The sequence below is a fragment of the Perca fluviatilis genome, chromosome 5 (genome assembly GCF_010015445.1).
Source record: "Perca fluviatilis chromosome 5, GENO_Pfluv_1.0, whole genome shotgun sequence".
In the NCBI taxonomy this organism is placed as follows: domain Eukaryota; kingdom Metazoa; phylum Chordata; class Actinopteri; order Perciformes; family Percidae; genus Perca; species Perca fluviatilis.
This window is the reverse complement of record NC_053116.1, coordinates 16,625,791-16,644,806: the sequence shown is the minus strand read 5'-3', so window position 1 is coordinate 16,644,806 and position 19,016 is coordinate 16,625,791. Positions and strand designations below refer to the sequence as shown.

Below are 19,016 nucleotides of genomic sequence, written 5' to 3'. Positions count from 1 at the left end.
GATTATACTACATAACAGTTTTGCCAGCTGGGATGTAAAAACTATGATGCTCAATATCTCAGAACTACCCTAAATGGAGATAGAACCTTATAATTCTAAGCTCACGAAATGCAAGCAAATGGTTAATGCCAATTTGAAGTCATTCTCATGGAAAATGGAACCAAGTGCACAAAGAAACACTGGAAAGAAATGTGTGTTAATAGATGATGTATTTGTTTATTCAAGATAGATAGATAGATAGATAGATATATAGATAGATACAAGTAAAAGACTAAAAAGTAAACAAAAAATATGCCCTTTAAAGGTGCATGCATAGTGTGCAGGTTTTGCATTGGATGTGCAAAATGGGGAATAATATAAATTGTACAAAAAGATTTATATTGCACTATGTCAAAGTTGCTACGAATATAAATGTAAATGTAAGTCCAGTTACAGTTAGTGAGTGAGTCCAGAGAGACCTCAGCAGCCTTCCAGTCCACTGATGTCCATTCTATACTATTTAATGTAGTGGTTTACTTGATGAGGACAATGCAGTTGCAAAACTACACAACTCCATTATCTCCATTTTTCTTTAAAAGATGTGTTACATATCTTGACTTTTTTATTTATTTATTATAGAAATATATAACATTTTAAACCAGTTGTTTACCAGATAAGTTATATGTATTGTCTTATATGACATCTCCTTGACTTAATGTAGGCCTAGTCGTCACAATTTCTCTCAATCTCCCATCTCCAGGCTTTGCCATTCTATTTTATCGAAGAGAGCAGACAAGAAAACAATGCTTATGATACGTATGTCTCCAATACGTCTGTTAGTACACTTTTACTGTGTTAATTGTATAATACATAACTTGACAACAAAGTCCATAGACAGTCAGACATGATGACGTCAGTTCTGTCTGGCTCGCGCCAAGGGTGGGTGGGGGGTGTTGGAGGCGCGCGGGGACACGACAGAGAGGAAGGAGAAAAAAACCCTCAACCATCATCAATGCGCTGGCGGTGCGGGGTCACGAACTATGACCTTTAACAGAAGAAAACCAAAACAAATATTTTATAAAATAGCAGAGAGCCCGAAATCTGTGACCAGCGTTTCTCGGAGGTAAGTCTCAGTCCCGGATTGAAAACCGTAGAAAGCTCCCTGAGATACTGGATGATAAAAGAGCGCAGCTAATCTTCTAGCTAACTTGTTAGCTAGCCGACGCGGAGCTTGCTTCCTGCCCGACTCTGGCAGCTCGGGATGCGGGCAAGGACCGTGAAACGCTGGGCGGAGTCTGGCTACGCGGATGTGCTTAACAGACAGTTACACTAACTATTAATATGTGACACCTCTGTAGACTGGAACCTGAACCAATCCCTGCATGCTAGAATGACAAATCCAGGGGGAGAGACGGGTGCAGTCAGCTCTTGCTGCAGCCGTTGTTCCGTTTGATTGTATTAAGCTAGCTTAAACAGCTAACATAGCAAAGCTGCAGTTGAACTCGACCCTATTACCTTTGCCATCTCGGGGACTTAAGGGTGTTGACATGACTATTACATTATTCAACAAAGATGCATTTCTACATTTACTACCAGTACATCAACAGTCGGCTGCTCTACTGTCTGGAAAGAAAATTGCTCTAATATATATCACAAGGATTCGTCTCCAGTATTATTGGCTGACTGCCAGATTGTCCATTTTGTTCTGTGTATTGTGATGCGTTTGTAAAGGGAGGTACTGATGGACACTCTGTTAGACCAATCGGTAAACAATATGAAGCAGCATGCTCCTCCCTTTGGTCAGTGAGCATAGGAGTAGCATAGGAGCTACTGCAGGCACATTAATCAGTTCATGCTGTCAAATTATTATTTGTTATAATCCCACTCAGCAAAGATATAGTCGAAACTATCAAGTGCAAAGGAGGTAATTAATGGTTGGAGTAGATGCTATTACTTACGTAATTCTGCCAAAGGAGATGCCCAAATGCATAGTGTTCACTCACAATTGGTATACAGTTTTATCGGCTTTCAAGAACCAACAGACTGGGTAGGGGAGATGCCTCAGTGGATAATACTTTATTACAGTGTTTCTTCACTGATTTGATGCACTTCGGCCAACTGTTACAAAATGCAGTGATCTCAATGTGTGGTCACTTTGCATTTGATGATTTGTGGTTCTTTTCACATAGTTATTTTTGCTCTTTAGACAACTATTACATAGAAAGAAAAACATTTAACAAAAGTGCAAACACTCAGATTTCAGAGTTCAACTATTACATTTTCGCAGTCTTTTTTTCTAATGAAGTAAAAATCTTTTTCTGTGGTGTCAGCTTATTCTCTGTGTGTGAATATGCAGATATATACTATAATCAGTATAAAGTCACATGTAAAGTGACACACCGGGTTTGTTACCTAAAAATGGAAGCGAAGACTGCAGGAAAAGCAGCCGTTATGTTATGTAGGGATGTTCATATATAAAAGGTGGTACATTTCTATAGAGGGACATCAGTTGTCTGCCTTTGTTACAGTGTCATATTGGAAAATGTGAGGTTTCATCAGACTGTAGTATAATCTAGTTATCAACCGTCTCTCAAATCTCATGTCTAGGTCGCACTCAGAGGTCATAGACTTGGCTTCTGGTGACATAGTCTATATTCACGATGTTCCATGGGATTGCTCCGATGCCGCAGGATATTCCGCCGGATGCATGTCTTTTTGCCGATGTCTGTTTCCTTCCGTTTTTTTGTGTTGGAATTTTAAACTCCGATGGATTTATGAGGACTATGGTTAACTGCTCCTCAGATCTCTGCATGGTAAATTGAGAGAGCTAGCTAGACTATCTGTCCAATCTGAGTTTTCTCTCGCACGACCCAAACGTTTCACTTTTTTTTTTTTTATGTCTTGAGTGACGTTTTTAACAGTGCGTCAAAACAATGGAGAGTTGAATAATTGCTGTGCTGCTACATCATCCAAGTCACATAAAATCAGACAAATCATCCCCTCTAAGTCATCAATGGATTCAACTTTTGTATTTCAACCAATGTCATCATGTCATCTATGATCCACCAGCACTGACATTGTATTCATACAGTAAATCTGTCGTAGCGTTGGCCTGCTCTTCTGTGACAGTTTGCACCTTTGTGGTTGATTGTCCGTGGCATCTTTCCTAACAGACCTCACTAATGACCCTTACATCATCATGACGACCAACCTGAATCTGCTCTCTCAGCAGAAAGTGGACTCTGAGCACGAGGCAGAGGTGAGCGTGCAGAGGGAGAATTTCATGATGCACTGTTTGTTTGCAGTCTGAGTTGTTCCATATAACCCATACAAAGGTTATTTAAGTTGAAATAATGTAATGCTGCTGCTTTTATTTGTTGCCATGGATACATACTTTCTAGACAGAGGTTTTCTAGACCGTTCAGACCTGTATTCACATATAAGTGTTGTATAATAAAATTCAAGTAAAATATATGTGTTGCAAACTTATTGATTGTAATTTGTATGTATTTAAGCTTGTTGAAATGTGTTTCAAAATGTAGGTGTCATCGTCTCCTTCAGACTCAGTGATGAGTGAGTCTCCACAGCGCTTTCAGGTCATCTCCACTGAGCCTGCCACAACACCACAAAGGATACAGGTAACTGCTATACTCTCAACATTATTTGACTTTATTTGTGACACTGCTGCTACCTGTTGATGTTGTCCTTTTTTGGCGCATTGGCAACGAAGAAGTTAAAACATGTGACTTATCTCTCCCACCTTCAATGGCACTCTGTCTTCTTTCTTTTTTTAACTTCAACCCCATTGGTGCGTGTTTATTTCCACCTCCCTCTCTTTCTGTCTCCCTCTTCCATCTCTAACACCCTCAGATTGTAACTGACCAGCAGACAGGTCAGAAGATCCAGATCGTGACAGCGATGAAGCCGTCCTGTGCTCCCAAACAGCAGTTCATTCTGACTACGGCCGACAGCTCAGGGGCTGGCAAGGTTATCCTGGCCTCACCAGACAGCCACAACACTAAGCAGCTCATCTTCACTGCTGCAGACAGCCTGATGCCAGGAAGGATACAGGTACATTTCCCCATAATATCACCAATATCATCATGGTTAGTGTTGATACTATTGGCAATATCTTTTTAGTCTTGATATTTGTTGTCAGTCAATGTCATAACCATAATTTTGACATTTTTAAGGTGAAACACAAGATTAATGGCCTGTGTTTGACATTGCTTTTCAGATCGTCACAGATCCAGTGTCAATGGAACGGTTGTTAGGGCAGTCAGGGGACTTGAGCCGGCCACAGCCAGTGGAGTACTGTGTGGTGTGTGGGGACAAGGCTTCAGGTACTAAAGCTTAGAGCTGCATTACCTGGTGATGTAAGGATTTGTGTGTGTTTTGACTTGTGTATCCTGATGCCAAATGTAACTGAATGTTTTGAATGAATGAATGAAATATTTATTTCGAACTATTAAAAGATATATTTAAAATGTATAAACAAATAAAAAAATGTTTTATATATAACATATATATAACAAAAAAGAACTTTCAACATAACGTTCGAAAAGGGATAGGTAGAAGCCCTAGGCTTATCAGGTCGTACCCCAAGTCTTTACCACAACTAAATCACAGTCAAACAAGATAAATCAAACAGACCATTTTAAATAATAATAAAACATACTACTCCAATTTCCGTCCTACTTTATCTAGATATTAAGATAAGGAAGAAAAAAAACATAACATCAGTGTAACTCTCTTTCCTCACTTTTGTACTTTTCAAAAATAAATCTTTTGTACCTTTTTTTAAATTGCAACTTGTTTACACTATGTGTATATCGATTCATTCAGACTATTCCACAAAAGCACCCCACAAATCAAAATACACATACTTTTAAGCTTTAAAATTTTGAGAAAAGATCTCATAATTATCAGATAATTTTAAAACCTGGAAGGCGGCATATCTAGGGTACATTCTAAAACGCTTAACGTGGTTTAATGTACCTAAACAACGATCAATCATCACCAAACTCCTCTCCTATATTGCTCATCATAACCACTTAAAACTGTCAAAAAATCTAACCCAAAGTCCAAATATCTGACACTAATCGTTGCTGCTCCATTAAGGGTAGCCTATTGTGAGGAAAAAACTTAACGTGAAAAAGCTTAACGTGGTTTAATGTACAAACAACGATCAATCATCATATAGGAGAGGATTTTGGTGATGATTGATCGCTCGTTCTATGCGATTAAACCAGCGTAATTTTTAACGTTGTTTTTTGTATTTTTTCCTTACAATACCCTTAATTGAGCAGCATCGCTTTAGTGTCAGATAACGGCCATAATATTTAAGCTTTTTCACATTAGGACTTATAAAGCCAATGAGAACCGTGGAGAGTCAACCCCCAGCCTCTCTGCTGCCCTGCTGTGAAGCAGAAACGCTTTATGTCAGATAACGTCCATAATAATTGGACTTTGGGTTAGATTATTTGACAGTTTTCCGTGGTTATGAGGGGTAATATAAGAGAGAAATTTGGTGATGATTGATCATTGTTTAGGTACATTCAACCACGTTAAGCTTTTTCCTAATAGGCTCTAATGAAGCAGAAACGCTTAATGTCAGATAATGTCCATAATAATTGGACTTTGGGTTCGAGTTTCTGACAGTTTTCAGTGGTTATGAGGAGCAATATGAGAGAGAAATTAGGTAATCATTGATCATTGTTTAGGTACATTAAACTACGTTAAGCTTTTTCCTCGCCATAGGGCCAATGATGAAGAAAACATTAACGTGAGATAACTTCTATAATCGTTGGATTTAGATTTAGTTTTTTTGACAGACTTAAGTGTTCATGACAAGATATGACCATGATAAATCTGGTGATGATTGATCGTTGTTGAGATACATTAAACCACGTTAAGCTTTTTCGTTAAGCGTTTTCCTAGATATGCAGCCTTCCAGGTGTTTTTAAATTATCTCATAATTACGAGATCTTTTCTCATAATTACGAGATGAGGATCTCATAATTATGAGATATTTTCTCGTAATTACGAGATAAGGTGTCTAAAAAAAATTCTATGGTTCTGTTCTATGGTGAATGCAATACGCATCCGTAAATTAATGATTAACATTCCAGGTTCAGATTTTATGTTTGTGTTAAATTGATTGAGTAATAACAGTTGTTGTTTATATTGTTTTCAGGGTCAATATCTTGTTCAAAATCATGTAGATTATGATCAGTTAATTACGACCCACACAATTATCATTGTCACTCACATTTCCAGCTGTTGTGAAGTTTAAGCTGTCAAGCTCTTCAATAGAGTCCATAAACCTTTTAGTTCAAGTCAGTCACACACTCTGATACACATGTCCGTTAGCTTGGTGTGTTGCATGTTCCTGAGTCAATGCTGCACATTGTCAGTAATCAAAGGTGCATACAGTGGCTCACACACTGACTAGTTTTCTCTGTTTTCAGGGCGTCACTACGGAGCAGTCAGTTGTGAGGGATGTAAAGGCTTCTTCAAGCGGAGCGTGAGGAAGAACCTGACCTACAGCTGCCGCAGTAAACAGGACTGCATCATCAACAAACACCACCGCAATCGCTGCCAGTTCTGCCGGTTAAGGAAATGCCTTAACATGGGGATGAAGACTGACTGTGAGTTTGCATCCAAATCCAGGACACCATATGAAAACATGTTGACAAAAACACTCAAAAACACATCAAGTATTATCAGGGTATCTGCAGGTTTTGAAGTTCCCTCAAAAATATAATTTACAAAGTCTGGAATATTGTTTTTTGCCTGCAATAGACAGTAAAAGTAGTTCTAACATTTTCTTTTTGTCTGTCCTTAGCTGTCCAGAGTGAGAGAAAGCCAGTCGATGTAGTGCCCAGAGAGAAGCACGCCAACTGTGCTGCCTCCACCCAGAAGATCTACATTCGCAAGGACCTAAACAGTCCGCTCATCGCCACACCAACCTTTATCTCTGATACAGAGACAGATGGCTCCAGGTCAGTGGGAATCAGACCTACAGACAAACCTCAGGCTCTGTTGTTCTATCTCTCAGCTGTTGATGTTGTTGATATGTGAACTTGATTATGATGATGATGATGATGATGATGATGATGATGATGATGATGATGATGATGATGATGATGATAATGCTCTGTGACATGTGCAGATCCAGCCTGCTGGACCAGGGCATGCTGGTTAATATCCAGCAGCCAGTCATCCAAAGTGATGGAACTTTACTGCTGGCCACTGACTCAAAGGTATAGCTGCTACTGCAGTAACTGTAAATATAACTGCCTGCCTGTTCTGCTGCTGTCTGTCTCCTGAGATGTTGGAAGGTTTTGTTGCTATTGCAGCTAAGGCTGTTATATTTGGTGTAGAATTTTGAGGTAAAAAAAAAAATAAAGATTTTTGGTTGAAAGGTTTTCAAAGGTTGAGAATCTGTAAACCTGTTTTTATTCATCTTGTACTGTATGTTAACTCACAGTACATGTTTTCATCTGCCTTTTTGCCAGAATATGCAACTTTTATGTTCCCACTGTACGTGTAAGGACTGAGCTCCCAGTCGGTTTGTCCATTGACAGTTCCAATAAAGTTTATTCAAACAAGATAACTGTGTCCTCAATGTTGAAAATAAGAGAAAAAGGCACCATGAACTATGAACCAAAAGAAAAATATAGAGCTGCAGATGGCTGGTTTTAGAACAACAAATTGTTCTTTATTTATCCTTTTAATATGTTTAAAGAAGCATTTGTCATTTCTCCAACTCATTTTTGTACTTGTGTTGTACTTGTGCTCCAGTTTAAGACACACTATTTTGTGTCTATAGTGGATCCCAGTTCAGCTGACCTATTTGATTGAAAATGATCTGCATTGTGTCATTTGTCTTCAGATGGATCCTGGGCAGGGAGACTTGGGGACACTAGCCAATGTGGTAACATCACTGGCAAACCTGAGTGACTCACTAAGAGAGACTCTAAACAATGGTGATACCTCAGACAGCCAACATGAGGAGCAATCTGCCAGCGAGATAACACGGTCAGTCAGCAGTTCACAGAGAGGAGGGGAGTTTGTTAGCGGTATCTGCAACGTCTCATCACTTCAACAGGCCCCTCATGAATTCTCATCTTTTCTTGGTCAGATTATTTAAAATTGAGCATGTTTGTCTCTACAGAGGCAAACAAGTAAAAACAAATGACAAAACACATTTTTATTTATGTTGCAGAGAGTTTTCTGTCAAATTAGTTAATTTAAAGGAAGGTGTGTGTGTGTGTGTGTGTGTGTGTGTGTGTGTGTGTTTGTTGTGCACAGTGCCTTTGACACCCTGGCCAAAGTTTTCAACCCACCTGAAGTAGGGGTTGGACTGAGTCTGGCAGATAAGCCTCAGTGTGTCGGTGGAACAACCATCCAGCTGATTGGTCGAGACCAGGAGACCCCCATCATTGAGGTGGAAGGACCACTGCTCACAGACAGCCATGTTGGCTTTAAGGTGGGTGAGGTCAACTGATACAGCTAATGGCCCAAAGAACAACACATTTGATACTTATTATTTATGATTTAGGGATACAAATTGACTGAGTTGTCAAAAGGGCCACTGGGTCATAAAATTACAAAACAATTAAAAAAGCCTTTATTCATATGGCTAATTCTTAAAAATGAAGACCATCATGTACATGCATGTTTATCTTACAATCTTGAATTGTGTATTAGCTAAAGCTGTATTCTGTCGAAACATACAGACACTGTTCAAGTGGCTTGTTGTCAATTGCAATTGAGACACTTGTTTGTGTTTCTTTTACTTTGGCATTCATCTGTAGGTAGTCATTTGTCAGATATTTTATTTATAACTTTCTTTCCTATGTCCTCCTTCTCTATCTTTTCCTCTTGATCTAGCTGACCATGCCCAGCCCCATGCCCGAGTATCTGAATGTACACTACATCTGTGAGTCAGCATCTAGACTTCTCTTTCTCTCCATGCACTGGGCACGCTCTATCCCTGCCTTTTCAGCTCTTGGGTGAGAATGCATTTGAGACAGGAAGACCTACATTATACAGTTACGCCCCTTGCATTATTGTCTACATGCTCACACTCATCTAGTTTTTTTTTTTCTCAGTCAGGAGGCAAACACCAGTTTGGTGCGAGCCTGCTGGAATGAGCTGTTCACTTTGGGTCTTGCTCAGTGCGCTCATGAGATGAACCTGTCGACCATCCTCGCTGCCATCATCAACCACCTTCAAAGCAGCATCCAGGATGGTATGGACCACAGACCTCGTCATCCCTCCTCAGTAGGACACACACACGTACAAACAGGAGTCAAGAAATGTGATTTTTATTTTGTGTTGTCATAACAGACTAGACCTAAAGCGTAGAAGAACGTCTGGGGAGGACTATAGCCATGTTTTCTCCCATTGTTTTATTAATTTGTCAAACACTTGTGGCATTGTAGGCTTTGTTGATTAGATTTTGAAAAATAATGTGTTTCATCATTCTATTGTTACACATTAGGGTATTACACGGTGTTTGTTTCATACATGATGGCTCAGATACCACAGAAACAACATGAAAAAAATCTGTCATTAACTAACAGTAATGGGGACAACCTTTGATGGTGATATGTATTTGTTATAAGTGCCTTTCCTGGTTAGATAAAGCTTAAAGTAAGTTATGAATCTTAAAGTGATGGTTCGGAGTAATTTCACCCTAGGGTCCTTTGCACCATGACCTCGAACCAAACACCCCAAACTTTTTCACCTGGGTCTAACATTGGGAGAGTTAAGCGTGAAGTAGCGTTATAAGCGCGGGGGCTAATGGACCACGTTTGTATCTCGTAAATGACCCCACTAATAATGCCCGAAATGATACCAAACGTCTACACTAGTACATATAGGTTATGTACTCATAAAACGATGGATTGGAAAGTTTGCAAGTACACCAGAGGTTTATGTAAATAACACTTGCCTGCTGGCTTCTGCTCTCTGCTGTTGTTGTTGCTGCTGTAAGACGAGTGCTTAGGGACGTCTACAAATTACAACACCGAAAAGAGATGCAACAAAAATATTTTTTAATTTAACTTTTTTTTTTAAGTATTATGTAGTATAACTAGCAGGAGACAAGTAATAATTGAAGTAAGTTTGGAGACATTACCTTATTTAATCATTAAATTAATAAATATTTTTGTTGTATCTCTTTTCGGTGTAGTAATTTGTAGACGGCCCTAAGCACTCGTCTAACTGCAGGTAGCAGCAGCAGCAGCAGCAGCAACAACAACAGAGAGCAGAAGAGAGCAGGTAAGTGTTCATAAACTTCTGGTGTACTTACAAACTTTCCAATCCATCGGTTTTATGAGTACATAACCTGTACTAGTGTAGAAGTTTGGTATCATTTCGGGCATTATTAGTGGGGTCATTTACCGATACAGCGTGGGTCAATTAGCCTCTGCGCTAAGCTATTCAGCTGATAACGCTACTCTACGCTAACTCTCCCAATGTTAGACCCAGGTGAAAAAAGCTTCTGGGGGGGTGTTTGGCTCGAGGTCATGGTGCAAAGGACCCTAGGGTGAAATTACTCCGAACCATCACTTTAAGATTCATAACTTACTTTAAGCTTTATCTAACCAGGAAAGGCACTTATAACAAATACATATCACCATCAAAGGTTGTCCCCATTACTGTTAGTTAATGACTTTAATATGTGAAACATTTTCTTCTCTCCCAGACAAGCTTTCGGGGGAGAGGGTGAAGCAGGTGATGGAGCACATTTGGAAGTTCCAGGAGTTCTGTAACAGCATGACGAGGTTGGAGACTGACAGCTACGAATATGCCTACCTGAAAGCTATAGTGTTGTTCAGCCCTGGTGAGTCTGCTTCGAGGAGTTTCTGCTTTTCTTAGTCAAGTTAATAATAGACATTCAAGCGTTCATCATTCAAATAAAAAGAATTCCATGGAAGAGTGAAATTGATTTGAATAAATTACTTGTATTTGCAGTTTGGACAACAACTGTTGTGTTTGACTTCATCAGATCACCCAGGTGTGGACAGCAGCGGGCAGATTGAGAAATTCCAGGAGAAAGCCTTGATGGAGCTGCAGGACTACGTGCAGAAAACCTACCCAGATGACACCTACAGGTGCATTCATACCTCCAGTCTAACCAGTCAGCTCAACCTGCCCACCATAGTGGTAGCAGTAAGCCATAGTGAATTACAGGTGATCGTTGTGAAAGTAAGTTTAAAAGAGGTTTAACCTGATATGTAGTTCAATCTTCACAATAATACTTAAGTGCTACCTACTTGGGAACCTGAAAAGTATCCTCTATTCCTTGAGAGCTTAAGGTATGGGGCAGTGATTCCCAACCTTGAGTATGTGTGCCCCAGGGGGTACTTATGCAGTTGCCGATGGTACACGAAAAGATTGTGTAGTAGCTCAACTGATAGAAAGCTAAAAGTACTGGGTTATAGGTTGAAACATCCACTCCAAGTGGTAGTACTAGTAAGAATGCAAACCTGACCAATACAGAAATAAAGAAACCAAGCCTAAACATAGACAAATCCAGGACATAGACTAACCCTAATCCTAACCCACTATGTCCACTTTTGTAGTTTAAAATACATTAAAATGAATACATTTGGGACATGATCAGGGGTGTTGAGGGGTACTTGAGCTCATCTGATGCTGCTGTGGGACTACATCTGACAAAAAAGGCTGGGAATCACTGGTATAGAGGATTTAGGTGTCTGTCTAGCTAACTGACATAGATTTTGGCACTGTAAATGCACAATAAGGATCATCTTAAGATATCAAGATGACTTTGCAGTAATTGTTGTGTGCTTGTTTCCCCAGGTTGACCCGCATCCTGACCCGTCTCCCAGCCCTGCGCCTCATGAACTCGGGCATCACAGAGGAGCTCTTTTTCACTGGCTTGATAGGTGATGTCTCTATTGACAGCATCATTCCCTACATCCTCAAGATGGAGACGGCTGAGTATAACAGCCAGGACTCTGACCCTACAGAATGACACCCCATCACTCCAGTACCCAGAACTGTCAAATTAAAGATTAGCGAGTCTCCACTTCAGGTACTCTTATTTGTCTCTCGTGGGGATTACCGTTGAACCCCAGTTTAAAGTTCTGCAGCAGCCCCATGTTTTGTAATGATGCATGGTGCCAAGTCATTCAGGAATCCTTGGTAGATTAAGATAATTGGGGATTAGAAAACCAGGATGACACTTGGAATGTTTTCTGGAGCTGACACAGTGTGGTATTCTTACATTTCTGGCTCTAAACTCAGTACATCTGTACTGAATGGAAAAGGAATCCTCTGCAGCTGCAACTGTTCTAATCTCCTTTAATGCCTTTATGGCACTTCAAGCTAATCACATATGTAGCCTATTTTACTTTTTGACCTAAGCCTTTCAAATTGTCGTAGTCTTATCTAAGCCTTACCATGCTCTCATATTTATCCCATACATTATATCGCATTAGGTTGCAGATAATAGATGAGCTGTATCGACAAGCTCAAACAGAAATCTTACATGTGAAAGTGAAATTTCACCTATTTAAAAGTCTAAAGACTAAAGTAAAGTCCTTACTTTAAAAGTGTACTTTGAAGCTGTTAAGTATTTGTTTATGTTGCTATTTTGGAACATTGGAGCAGTATAAACTGGTATTTGAATGAATGTGCTGCTAAATTGAGAATTCAGGCTATTACAAAAACTTAGGTATGACTTTTCTGAACGTCATACCACAAGTAATAGTAACATGCTGCAATGATTGTCTCTCTTTTCAGTTTTGAAATTGACACCATTTCCTCAAAGGTGAGAGACATTAATGTACAGTTCTTTACTTTAAATACATTTAAATAATAGTTAGAATGAGAACTCCAATCAGGTACAAACACTAACTCAAACCTCAATGAAATAGTCCTTAATCTGTATTCATATGGACTGTCTTTCATAGCATTTATCTACCACACAGTGCATTACAACATGACCTGATTTCATTCAGTTTCACTTTTAACTCGCATTCACAAAGCAACAATTAGCCAGTTAAGATGACCATTATGTGTTTTTTTTATACTGAATGACATCTCAGAGATTTTAGCTTTTGGAGTACACTTATTTCTAGATTATCATGAACATGTTGCTAATATAACCTGTGCAATCACTTCATCACTTTTCCCTTTACGACAATCAATTTGTTATTTCCTTCTGTCCCATCAGTGTCATGACAATGCTTCTCACTCTGCATTTTGTATATTTATCAGTGGCAGTTTTTTTTTTTTTTTTTTAAGATTTGTGGTTCAGAAATGTTACTTATGTGTAGCTATGCTACTGTTTTTGTACTTGTGTTTGCATTTGTACTCTTAAGTGTGCACATCAATCAGCCTCCGTGTTCATGCTGACTAATACTTTGGGTTTTCTGTGTTTTCTAAAAACTTTAATTTGTTGCATACTAAGTGTACTTAAAGTACTTTTGGGCAGGTTTCCCTGATTTAAAAACCCCCCAGCTCTTCTAGGAAGCCAGTCTCGAGTGCGTCTTAAAGACCTTATTGAGACTTGCATCGGCTCACCCTCTTGTATAATGGCTCAGAATAGACATTCACAGCAACATGAATGATAACAGGAATGTAAAGAAGTCAATAATGATTATGTCTTGTTAAATAAATGTCAATTGTAATATTTGGGGTTTGAAACCCGTACAGACTGTTTATAAAGGCACTGTTGTGAAATGACCTTTGTACATGTAGTTTCATTAAAATGAGTGCATGTTGTTTTTAAGCTGGGTTTTATAATCTTGTCGCTGTTTGCCCTAAAAACAAGCATTGTTATGAAATTTTATAGTGCATTGCAGTGCATGAAAAAATTGCTTAAGTGCATTTTATTAAATGCTATTTGAAAATGTTTATTTAAATGTTGTGGCTTTAAAATATTTACCATGAGCAGCTCCCACATTAGAGGATATTAGATTAGCAAAATTTTTGTGTGTGGATTGAGTATCCTATGGTTAAAATTTTATACGATGTAAAATGTACTTTGTTTTTCTGCTCATGTAAAATGTATTTCTTCAAACATTGAGATTGAGAAACAACATTCATGTTTTTCTCAAGTTTGTCATGACCCCACATTTCTACCTCACACCGATGAAAATATAACACAAATGTATTAAAGACTAAGCTCCTGTATCAGCATTCCAGTCTCTGAGTCTGGCTTCTCTGAAGCCACACACTATAAAAGAAATAAACAATTATGAAATATGACATGACTGAGTCTGTAATGAAAACGTCTGTCCGATGTCCAAAACCTGGATATTACAGCTAAAGTGAAACAATGACCAATGGTATTTGAAAGGTTTTTAAGCTTTGGTAACAACATAGACAACATCACCCCACTTTTTTTTTGTTCTTTTTTTTTTTTGCTCATTGTCTGTTGTTTGCCTGTTTGTTTGTTCGGTTGTTTGTTGGTTTGTTTTTATTGTGGAAAAACTGCTGCTGTAATAAGTGAATTTCCCCATTGTGGGATAAATAAAGTATTATCTCATCTAATCTAATCTAATCTAAAAAGATGGCTCATTCACTCAAACTACTGGTCAGAAAAACCCTGCAGTCAGTATTCTGTAGTCAGACACATAAGGATTTTAATACAATGTTCAACCTGCCCTGCTGTTTGTAAATGTGTTGTTCAATAAAGGAGAAAAGATAGATTTAGATCAAGAACAAAACATTTAAGTAAGTAAGAATTGGCTTTCTTGTTTTTAGTTATTTATTTTCCTTGTTTGTAATTTTTTTTGCAACAATTAATTGTTTTATTGTAGGCTATTTGTTATTTGTCTTTTTTTCTACAAGTCAACAAGCCTTTTTTTCTATAAGTCGCTCCCTTGGTAGCTTGTATGTCAATAGGCTCGTTCAAGATGAAGTGCGCCTCGCCTGTAAAGTAGACGAGAGCAGGCGGCAGCAGCGGGGGCGGTGACAAAAGTCCGCTCTCAAGTCGGACAGTTTTCCAGCTGACTCCAGCAGCCTTCAGGCTGAACAGGAAGTGACAGAAACACGGTGGTCCGATTCCGATTATTTAATCAGACCCTATTCAGCTACTACTAGTCTCCAGTTGGTTTTATTATGACAAAGTAGCTGTCAAAATTCTCTACATGTGATCTGTTGCTGATTTTAATAAACAACAGACTGTAGATGATCCGTAATCTGAACAGATTTTTTAAATCTCTAACTCATCAACTAGCCACACAACATGTGTTCTGTACAGAATAAGCTTTTAAATCAGACAAATCACAGTTAAAATCCCTCCGATTGAAAATCAATAAAAAGTTTATATAAAACGTCATCATGTTGAGTTGATTCTGAACCAATCAGCTGTTTGATCAGCTGTGGGGCCGGCGTTTCCCAGCATGCCCTGCGTCCACCTGCGTCCGCCTGGCTCTTGCAGTTGGTGAAAAGCAACTGCGCTACCTGCGTCTCAGAACTGCGGCCGCCTTGGTCTCGTGAGATTATCGTTGCCCACGTGTGCATGACGTCAGAGCAAGTCGGGATCAAGTCGGACACAAATCTAACCGGCATGCATTGGGCGCCGATCGCCGGTGATCGATTCTGCGCAGAATCGATCACCGGCGATCGGCCGCAGTTCTGAGACGCAGGTAGCGCAGTTGCTTTTCACCAACTGCAAGAGCCAGGCGGACGCAGGTGGACCCAGGGCATGCTGGGAAACGCCGGCCTCTCAGCTGATCAAACAGCTGATTGGTTCAGAATCGACTCAACATGATGACGTTTTATATAAACTTTTTATTGATTTTCAATCGGAGGGATTTTAACTGTGATTTGTCTGATTTAAAAGCTTATTCTGTACAGAACACATGTTGTGTGGCTGATAGTTGTGTTTAAAAGTCAGAGAGACTAAATCTGTTCAGATTACGGATCATCTACAGTCTGTTGTTTATTAAAATCAGCAACAGATCGCATGTAGAGAATTTTGACAGCTACTTTGTCATAATAAAAACAACTGGAGACTGTGTAGGAGCTGATATAGGGGTCTGATAACATTTTATTAAATCGGAATCGGACGACCGTGTTTCTGTCACTTCCTGTTCAGCCTGAAGGCTGCTGGAGTCAGCTGGAAAACTGTCCGACTTGAGAGCGGACTTTTGTCACCGCCCCCGCTGCTGCTGCCGCCTGCTCTCGTCTACTTTACAGGCGAGGCGCAGTTCATCTCGAACGAGCCTAATCATAGATGTCAATGGGTAGCTCGGTGGGTGACGACTTTTGACGTCATCAAAAGGCGCCTCGGTCTGCTTCGGTCCAGCTTCGGTCTGCTTCTACGACCGTCTACGACTAGCTCTGGCTCTGGTCTCTACATCCAGGCGCAGGCTGCTTTCAAATGGTATTTGTAAATAACAAAGGACTTTAAAATGCCTATGAAAGGAAGGTTTCCGATCAGGAGGACTCTGGAATATCTCCAGAAAGGCGACATCATCTTCAAAAACAGAGTGAAGATCATGACGGTCAATTACAACACACATGGAGAACTCAGCGACGGAGCAAGGTCAGAGCTAACAACAGCTAGCTCAGCTAGCTAACTAAAACCATAGACAGTATATAAAACACTGCAAATATGTCTCAAAAGCATATTAAGTACCACCACACTAAAAAACGGTGTCTGCTCAGTGCGCATGCATAATTCTGTCAATCTCAATTCAACATTATAATAACGTTATCTTCTTATACAATACATGTACATAGCTATTAACGTTACTGTGAAAAAGTAACGTGCATTTTATGCATGACATCTGAAGTGATAGCTCGATGCATAGAACGCTGTCACTTCAAATGTCATACATAAAATGTAAAGCTACCAGCACCTGTTTTTTTCTCATCAATTACACTTGGTATACATGAATACTTCTGTGGATCTTTGAAGCATTTAATTATATTTCACATGTAACAACTGAATCGCTATTACAGAAGATAAATACATGTGACAATGTTCAAAGATCATGAGTAATGTGTGTGGACATATTTTTTCAATTTCCTTGGCTAGATTAAATAACTTCAGAAAACTCACTTAAGTCAGCCTTTAAGACCATTGCTATGACAACTGTTAATAAGAAAATAGTATGGAATAGTTGGGTAAATTAAACACGTCCATTAATCAGAACCACAAATATTTTTTTAACTTAAACTAACCAAAAAAGTGGTTTGTTTTCTCAAAAAATGTATTTAGAAGAAGTCAGACTGCCTCTCATGTGAAGCTTTTCTTAATTCGTGTACTTTCTCTGTTTTGCAGAAAGTTTGTGTTCTTCAATATTCCTCAGATTCAGTACAAAAACCAGTGGCTTCAAATAATGATGTTCAAAAATATGACACCATCACCATTCTTGAAGTTCTACCTGGGTGTGTATCCTTCCACTCTTGTTTGACCTGTATTATTATTATTATTATTATTATTATTATTATTTTTTATTTTTTTGTATCAAGCTTGGGTTAATATCCTCTGTCTCTTTTGCAGACGATGGAGAGCAAGTTCTAGTAGATGTGGAAGGGAAGGACCACAAACAAATTTCACAACATGTCAAGAAGATTTTGGGCAAATCAGAGTAAGCTATTGAGAGTTGTTGTGAGTTAGGTAGTATATATTGAAGTCCCATCCATGTATTCCTGATGGATGTTATAAGATCACTACCTGTAGAGAACCATGAATTTACTTGGGCAAGCAGATATTTTGATTTGTCAGATTAGGAAAAGCACAGGTCATCATTCATGTTAGGAATAACATGAATGATGGCTCTGTATATTCAAGTGTTCTAGTAAGCCATGACAGTGTCATGGTGAGCCAGCATGCACAATACAGGAGCAGCAAAATGCAGTTTAGCCATCATTAGTTTTATATTTACAACTGTGCTTTTCCCACAATGACATGTCAAATGTGTTCTGTGAAAAAGGCCCATCCCTGCAGTGACCAGATAATCTATAAATATATTGATTTTACTCCTTCGCTGTTTACAGAGAAGTGTTACAAGCTGAGGCTCGAGCCAAGATGCAGGCGTCCAACCCCGCCAACTTTGGGCCCAAAAAGTACTGTCTGAGGGAGTGTATCTGTGAGGTGGAGGGCCAGGTGCCGTGTCCTGGCAGCACGCCGCTGCCCAAGGAGATGACGGGCAAATATCGTGCCCAGATGGCAGCATCACATGAGTGAGAAGCTGAGAACTGGACAATATGGCACTGTTGATTTTGTACGATTACATATAAGGACTACCGAATTGCATATTTTGTTGTAAATTCATGTAACTAAATGGGTCCCACTATGCTGTGCATTGTGAGAACGCCACTGGCTGGACTGAGACCCTCCAGTCCACATGAGTAGCAGAAACTTACCCAAACATGACTAACTTGTTGTCAAACCTGGTGTTTTTAGGTGATGGGGTTGAAAAATCCACATATCAGGATGCAATTTACATCAAGCAGTGTCAACACTGCAATCTAAACAAATAAAAACGATTTGCCTGTGTGGCGGTAGTTGTCGCTCTGTGTAAACATTAGGAAAATCTAAATCCTAAGTATTTTCATGCAAGAGGCAGTATCGAGTTGAGATTGAACATGTTAACAGATTTATGGCAAGAATGACAAACATTTTACAGAGATGACAATTTTATTGGTGCTGAGATGGGAGTTTTCTAAAGTTAATAAATTTATGTGTGTCTAAATTGTTTTACCAAATTAGCTAAAATCAACTGCTAATACACATGAAGAAGCTCCTCGAGTTATTTACACTGTCACAAAACATTTAGTGTTGCATGTTTTGCTTAAAATCTTCTGTGGACATCAAAAATCAACAGACAATACAAAACACTTTTTTGTTTATGAAGAGAAATATGGACTTTATGACTGACAGGAAAGCATGACAAATCATGTAAAAAGGCTTAGCAGCACTGAGTGATAATACTTGATGGCATTCGTGTAGTGTTAATTTAACTGACAAACAAAATCCTGGCTAAAATGTTGCATTGACCTCTAAGAGTTTAGTTGATCTTTACAAATAC

General features: G+C 39.1%; 2 protein-coding genes across 4 annotated transcripts; both read left to right on the top strand.

Annotated features, from left to right (window-relative positions):
• Nucleotides 1-936: 936 nt before the first annotated feature.
• On the top strand, nt 937-14,235 carry nr2c2 (nuclear receptor subfamily 2, group C, member 2). 3 transcript variants are annotated; one of them, XM_039801804.1, is made up of 15 exons: nt 937-1,102; nt 3,153-3,238; nt 3,522-3,617; nt 3,850-4,050; nt 4,217-4,322; nt 6,450-6,629; nt 6,827-6,983; nt 7,154-7,244; nt 7,877-8,022; nt 8,296-8,473; nt 8,878-8,999; nt 9,099-9,238; nt 10,700-10,837; nt 11,003-11,108; nt 11,821-14,235. In XM_039801804.1, exons 2-15 carry the CDS (start codon nt 3,179-3,181, stop codon nt 11,993-11,995), a joined length of 1,896 nt encoding a protein of 631 aa, XP_039657738.1. In that variant the 5' UTR covers nt 937-1,102; nt 3,153-3,178; the 3' UTR covers nt 11,996-14,235. The 3 variants fall into 3 exon arrangements, with proteins under 3 accessions (XP_039657738.1, XP_039657737.1, XP_039657739.1); XM_039801803.1 differs by having other exon boundaries at nt 11,003-11,202; XM_039801805.1 differs by lacking the exons at nt 11,003-11,108; nt 11,821-14,235 and having other exon boundaries at nt 9,099-9,270; nt 10,700-10,831.
• Nucleotides 14,236-16,388: 2,153 nt separating this feature from the next.
• mrps25 (mitochondrial ribosomal protein S25) lies at nt 16,389-18,680 on the top strand. Its single transcript, XM_039800557.1, has 4 exons — nt 16,389-16,522; nt 17,264-17,370; nt 17,486-17,573; nt 17,983-18,680. Exons 1-4 carry the CDS (start codon nt 16,389-16,391, stop codon nt 18,170-18,172), a joined length of 519 nt encoding a protein of 172 aa, XP_039656491.1. The 3' UTR covers nt 18,173-18,680.
• The last annotated feature ends 336 nt before the right edge of the window (nt 18,681-19,016 follow it).